The 7,132-nt window shown below is 39.2% G+C and overlaps 1 protein-coding gene across 4 annotated transcripts in view; it reads left to right on the top strand.

The window, feature by feature from the left end:
• LOC122708013 (dimethylaniline monooxygenase [N-oxide-forming] 2-like) overlaps positions 1-6,870 on the top strand; it is a 34,580-nt gene extending 27,710 nt beyond the window's left edge. For all 4 annotated transcript variants that reach the window (XM_043924093.1, XM_043924096.1, XM_043924095.1 and 1 more), the window contains 4 exons: positions 870-1,069; positions 2,337-2,689; positions 5,267-5,339; positions 6,356-6,870. In XM_043924093.1, coding sequence (XP_043780028.1) covers positions 870-1,069; positions 2,337-2,689; positions 5,267-5,339; positions 6,356-6,701 — 972 coding nt within the window. In that variant the 3' untranslated portion in view covers positions 6,702-6,870. The remainder of the gene's footprint in view (positions 1-869; positions 1,070-2,336; positions 2,690-5,266; positions 5,340-6,355) is intronic.
• Positions 6,871-7,132: the final 262 nt, after the last annotated feature.

Consider the following 7,132-nt stretch of genomic DNA (forward strand, 5'->3'; position numbering starts at 1 on the left):
AGAGTTCTGGCATGTAAAAGTACTGACATGCAAAATTTTAAGAAGCAAATCAAATATGCATTCGGTCAATGGAGAAGTAACAGTAAACAAGGTAAAATACACATTTGAAAAGAGATTTAAATGTACATCTTGAAAACTAGGGCAATATGAGTATACAAGGTAAAGAATACATCTGATATATACACAAACACACTACTAGATATAAAATAAAAGCCCATGTGTAAAATATATAATCAACAAGGAACTACTGTGTAGTACAGGGAAATATACTCTGTACTCTCTAATAACCTATATGGGAAAAGAATCTGAAAAGAATAAATATATGTATATATATAATAATATAACTGATTACCTCCTATATTAACTTCCATATAAAGTAATATCTATGAATAGCAAAGGTTATATTTTTAAACTCTGAGTTTTTGAAATAAATTCAAAGTTAAAAATCTGGCTTTTAGGCTGCAATCATACATATTTTCTGGATTATAATTGTATACCTTTGTTATAAAAACAACCTGGGTTGGATAGAAAAGTAAGAGGAGGGAAGAAGTATTGAACCACAATGCAAACGTAGATTTGTGGATTTTATGGTTGGTTTAGCCCAAAGATTTTCTCGGGTCTGCATGAAGTCCTCAAGATTATGGTAGTCTTCCTCTATCAGTGTAAATACCCCGGGGCACCACTTGTATGATAAAGCTGACCTAGAACAGTGAAAACCAGAAGATCCTTCACTTTGAAGTCAATCATCTTTAAGACAAAGCATTTCAGCCAGTTCTGGGGCCATACATGTGATATATTATCTACACAGTGGGTTCCTCCCAAAAAAAGATGATGCCCTAATATGAACTGCATTCCTTTTTGCTCACTAGGTGTTTATCAGCACCAGACATGGTTCCTGGGTCCTGAGTCGTATCTCTGAAGATGGCTATCCCTGGGACTTGACATTCCTCACCCGCTTTAGAGCCATGCTCTACAATATCGTGCCACGAATTGTTGTAAAATGGGCAATGGAAAAAGTGAGGAGTCAATGGTTCAACCATGAAAATTATGGCCTTGTCCCTCAAAACAAGTAAAATTACTTTACTTTTTTATGGTATACTCATTGATAATCAGGGTTGTCAGAAGGGTTTCTCTTTGAAAAGAGCCAGATTGCTAACATGATAGTTCAAACTACAGCCTAACAGTGTGGGTATCGTACAGCTCCCAGATTTTGAATCCCAGATCCATTCTATATGCCTTTTAAAAAGTAAATATTTGAGAAGATGAAGTATAAATATTAGAAGTTGCTCCAGAGAGTATAACTAGGATTGGGGGAGGACTTCCTAATACCCAGAGCTATCCAACATTGGAAAAGGCTGTTTCAAGAGATTGTGACCTTCCTTTCAGAGGGTGGGATGGGAAAACTGATCCAAATTCTACAGGAGCCCATTATCAAATAAAGAAAAATAAACATCCATATTGTTTGCTTGTGTTCATAAGATCAGAGATGTATAACTTGGAGATTAACAGGCAATGAATATTTCTCAAAAGCCCCCCGTGAGAAGAACTCTTATGGTGTAGAGTTAGCAAAGTATAACAGGCTCCTTCCCCCCCCCCCCCCCCCAAAAAAGAACAGGAGAGCTTTGCAGTCTTTCCACAAATGCAATATGGCTGCTGTATTCTGAGATCTGATACATATGCCATGCAGTCTTTTTTTTTTAAGAGGTTCTCAGATCTAAAAGAAAAAGGAAATTCCAGACATATAACCAGACATTGCTCCACTATTCATGCTATCATGCTATCTGTGGATATTTGAGATAAAGAGATATCCCCAAACTTAATTCTATGCATTAATTTTCATACTAATCTCTTAATTAGTTTCAAAACTGATGGGAATTTAACAAATTTTTTTAACAAATTTTTTCTTCCTTACTTATGACCAGATAGAGATTAAATAAAACAGCAAGATAATTAAAGGTAGATAACATAAAGCAACAGTGGAGATATCAGCAGGATAATGACAGTTGGAGTACTTAGGAAGTGATCACAGACGTTGGCATTTTGCCTAAACCCTTAGGATGTCTCTTTTTTTGCAATGTGTTTTGCCCACATCACCTACATGCATGTTTTCCTTATTTGTTGAAGGAAGAGATATGTGACATGTGAATAAAGTCTCATGTGACATGAGAATAAAGTCTGAGAGTAAAGTTTGGGGTAGGCCAACTAGTCAAGTTAGAAAGTTTTACAGATATTTTAGAAACTACTTTTTTCTCAAATCCAACCCCATAAAATATTAACAGAGTTCAAAACGCCTCATTAAATGCTCCTTTCTGAGTGTTTTCTTCTGCGTGTTTCAGATACCTTTCAAAAGAGCCTGTCATAAATGATGACCTTCCAAGTCGTATACTCTATGGAGCCATCAAGGTGAAATCAAGAGTGAAAGAGCTCACAGAAACATCTGCCATCTTTGAAGATGGAACAGTGGAAGAGAACATTGACATCATTGTCTTTGCAACAGGATATACTGTCTCTTTTCCCTTCCTTGAAGATCTTGTTAAAGTAGAGAATAATATGGTCTCACTGTACAAATTCATCTTCCCTCCTCAACTGGAGAAGTCAACTCTTGCATGCATCGGTTTAATCCAGCCCCTAGGTCCCATTTTCCCAGCTATTGAACTTCAAGCTCGTTGGGTAACCAGAGTTTTCAAAGGTAAGTGAGTGAGTGAGCAGGCAGGTGAGTGGCTGAGGGTTTCACACTTGGTGGACTTTGCTAAAAACAAGTTTAGAAAAGGAAGTTGCCAAAAAAGTTTCCAACCTTGGCTGCTCTCACAAAACTGGCATCCTAAAAAGTTAGCAGAGAATTCAAAAAATAACAAATACTGGGATACAAGAATAAATATCCATAATCATTCCTTTAAAATATTAGAAAATTCAGAGAATTTCAATTGGCATAGTGTTAAGTACATATTACTTTTTGTTGGACTAATGAAAGAACAGTGAAGAAGGAAGACATCTATGACTCCAAGTTTTACCTATAAAATGTTTATAAGTTCCTTGGGATATGTGCAAATCAAGAGACCTAGGGCCTACTCCATACTTAATTCCAAATTAACTCTTAATATCTAAGCACCTCAACCTCACAGATCCCTACAAAGCTATAAAATGATTGAAATACTTCTCTCTGAGCATTGTGTAGCACTTTGCACTTCTCAGAAGACTGTTACTATCTCCCTGATCCCAGGGTTCAATTCAGCTAAACAAAAATTTATTGAATATTCAGCCCTGTGCTGGAACTTGGTGGCATAGAGACAAATTTAAATGGATCATTTCAAGATAATAAGACAAATGCTTTGTCAGAGGAATGCATGGAGTGTATAGAAAGAAGAGAAAGAGTGCTAGCAACAACAGAGTGGGGTTGAGGAAGGGCATGTGGTCAAGGAAGACTGCTAGATAGCTGGGTTTCCCAGGTGCAGAAAAAGGAACCCTTGAGTGAGAGCACAGAGGTGTGATATAGATGGAGAGTTACACGTTATCTGATATTCCTAGAACGTGGGGTGTGAGGCAGGGAGGGGTGAAAGAGTCTTCTTAGAGAGCAAGGGACCAGAACAGAGGAACCTTTTGAGGCACACTAACGAGTTTGAATATAAAATATAGATCAGCTCTTTCTAATTTCTTGTTGTGGTTTAGTCTCTAAGTCATGTTCAACTCTTTTGCGCCTCTATGGACTGTACGCTGCCAGGCTTCTCTGTCCATGGGATTTCCCAGGCAAGAATACTGGAGTGGGTTGCCAGTTCCTTCTCCAAAAGATCTTCCCAATCCAGGGATCAAATCTGCGTCTCCTGCATTGTGGGAAAATTCTTTGTTACTGAGCCACCTGAAGCCCCTTCCCAAATTTAGCTGGTAGACCCAAAACCATCCAGTGGACCCTTAGGAGCCCTGATTAAGTCTGGCTTGAGGACCTAGAGTCTCCACTTAAGAAAGCCCTTCTGCCAGAGGACCCAGTGAAAGGTTCTAAGCAAAGACCAGACATTATCAGATTTACATTTTTGGTAGATTATTTCAGCATTAGTGTGAAAGATAGATTTGAAAGGTGAAAGAAATACAGTCCCAGAGACCAGTGAGAAGGCTATGTAATTGTCTATACTAAAACATGATACAACCTCAGCCAGGCAAACAGACAATGTGGAGAAGAGAAATAGTTAAGAGTGAAACCAGCAGGACATAATGATCGGCTCCAAGAATAATTGAAGGAAGAGAGCAGAATCACAGGTGACTTGCAGATCTCAGGCAGTGGAAACTGGATTGAGAGCAGTGCTGGGACGAGGGGAGGCGTGTGGAAGAATGCAAGCCTGAGCAGGAGGACTTCAGTGATAAACTCAATTTTGGACTCATTGAATCTGAGATGTCTGATGACTAGCCATATCCAAGGAGTGTTACTTCTTCAGTCATGTCTGACTCTTTGCGACCCCATGGACTCTAGGCCACCAGCTTTCTCTGTCCATGGAATCCTCCAGGCAAGAATACTGGAGTGGGGAGCCATTCCCTTCTCCAAGGGATCTTCCTGACCCATGGATCAAACCTGGATCTCCTGCACTGCAGGCAGATTCTTGACTATCTGAGCCCCTAGGGAGCCAAAAAAAGTGAAAAAAGTGTTAGTTGCTCAGTCATGTGCAATTATATGCAACCACATGGACTGTAGCCTGTCAGAGAAACTGACCATTTTCCAGCATGTCTGACGCTCCAGGGACACTTGTGACACAGATGGCCTCCCAAGAACACAGTGATGACTCACATCAATCTTTCTCCATCCCCACTGCCCCACCTAGTTTGTGCCACTCTCCCTCACCTGGTTTACTTCACAGCCTCTTAACTGGTCTTCCTGCCTCTACACTCACCTCCCTGGAACCCATTTTCCAAAATTCAACACCTAGGAAAATCTTTCCAAAAGGCAAACCTGATCAGGTCACTTCCCAAGGCTTCCCACCACCCTCAGAATGGAGCTCACGCCACCTGGCAGAGCTCCCTGGCTTAGTAGGCTCACTTTCCCACTCCAGCTTCCTCTCTTACCGCCACCACCCCACCTCAGAGTCCATGGTGTAGTCTGGTGAATCCTGGGCAACATCACACAGAACTCAATGTGAGTGGCACACCCTGGAGTTCAACAGCACAGCCTCCCTGACTGGCTTAACATGGGTCAGTGGCCAAAATTTACATGTAAGAATCAATTACTAGATAAAGTAATGATACTGATCCAAACCTACCGCTCAACCAGCCTTTTATTTTCTAGGCTTATGTACCTTGCCCTCAGAGAGAACTATGATGGAAGACATTATCAAGAGGAATAAAAAAAGAATTGACTGGTAAGAATTTTTTTTAATTCTTTACATAGAACAGTATTGAACTGCTCACAAGAATCACCTAGCTGCTTCTTAAAAATGCAGAGTCCTGGGACATAACCCAGACCAACTGAATCAAAATTTCTGGATGAGACTGGAAATTCATATTTTTGTGTTCTTCCAAGATGATTCTTATATATGCTAGTTTAAGATCCAACTACTTAAAAATAGTCATTTCACCAAACGAGAACATTTTTCCTTGACATATTTTCATTTGTTTTGTATGATGCCTGTGTTAGATTCTATATCTTCTCACACTCTGTGGTGAAGAGAAAATGGGATGGGGCAATGGTGGTGACAGTAGCCCCGAGTATCTCTGGAAAGTTAGCTGGGGGAACTCCCATCAAAGCAAATTAGAAAGGAGTTGGCATAGAATGAAAGTCAAGGATTTATACTTTGTGACACAGTAGAATCCATAAGTGATCTTAAGGATCCATTAAGAATCCATTCCATAAGGTATCCACTAAATTCCATAAGTGATTAAGTACATTGGAAGGTTTACTCTGGGGCCTTACATCACATGTAGGGATTATCTCACTTTAAAGCTCTAATTCATCTATTACATTCCAACCAGAGTGCCAGATACTTTAACAATTTAACTAGAAAATATTAAGCATCTCTTCTGTGCAAGACACCAAGCTACACTTGCATCTGTAATCTGGTGAATCTTTGCAACAATCTTGACTAGTTTTACTTGCCAGAAGATTTATAGCTGCTTGCTAAATACCAAATAATAATAATGGTTATAAACCCTATCACATTCCTAGAACTTCCATGAAATCAGACTTATTTATTTTATATCCTACTCTCAATCTGAGATGTGGGTCTCCTGATGAAATAAACTAACACTTGCCACCAGAGTCATTCAAAGCTCATTTATTCATTCATTCATCTCTCCATTCTTTCAGCACTTATTGAATACCTAATGTTCTTATGTAACTTAGAATATTTTGTGACTCTGTCCTTTTTTCTACGTTAAGGTTTGGAGAGAGCAAAAGCCAGCTACTGCAGACCAGTTACATCAGCTACGTGGACGAGCTCGCTGTAGAGATAGGTGTGAAGCCAGACATCCTTTCTCTCTTGCTAAAAGATCCTAAACTGGCTGTGAAACTCTATTTTGGGCCGTGCAACTCCTATCAGTATCGTCTGGTTGGGCCTGGGCAGTGGGATGGAGCCAGGAATGCCATCTTCACCCAGAAACAAAGGACACTGAAGCCTTTAAAGACACGGGCTATCAAAACCTCATCTACTTTCCCAGTTTCCTTCCTGTTGAAAATCCTGGGGCTTCTTGCTGTTGTGGTGGCCTTTTTTTCCCAACTTCAGTGATTCTAATCTGTCAGCATAATGCTTTAAGTTTTAATGGCAGTCAGTACCTCTTAAAGAAAAAAAAACTAAAAGAAAAAATATTAAATCTAAAGTCTAAATTTTAGAGTTGGAAAGAACAGAGAGAGAGAAAGAGTTAGAAGAATTAGGTATAAAATGTATAAAACCAAAATTGTGTCATGAAATTTCTTTGCCATCCATCCTTCCCTCAAACTCACCAGACTCTCCAAAAAAATAATAATAATAATAAAAATCAATATAGTAACACTGGCTGAATAGTGCTGCCAAGCCTGAATAAAGGACAGCCATATAGGAAAACAGTAGAGTTACACAGAATGAAAAGCACCCATGGTTTAAATTATTGGAAAATTTAAATTGTGGGTAAATATTTAAATTTCTGCATGTTGTTCTTGATAGTCCTCTTAGCCAAACTT

This window comes from Cervus elaphus, chromosome 14, assembly GCF_910594005.1.
Source record: "Cervus elaphus chromosome 14, mCerEla1.1, whole genome shotgun sequence".
NCBI lineage: Eukaryota > Metazoa > Chordata > Mammalia > Artiodactyla > Cervidae > Cervus > Cervus elaphus.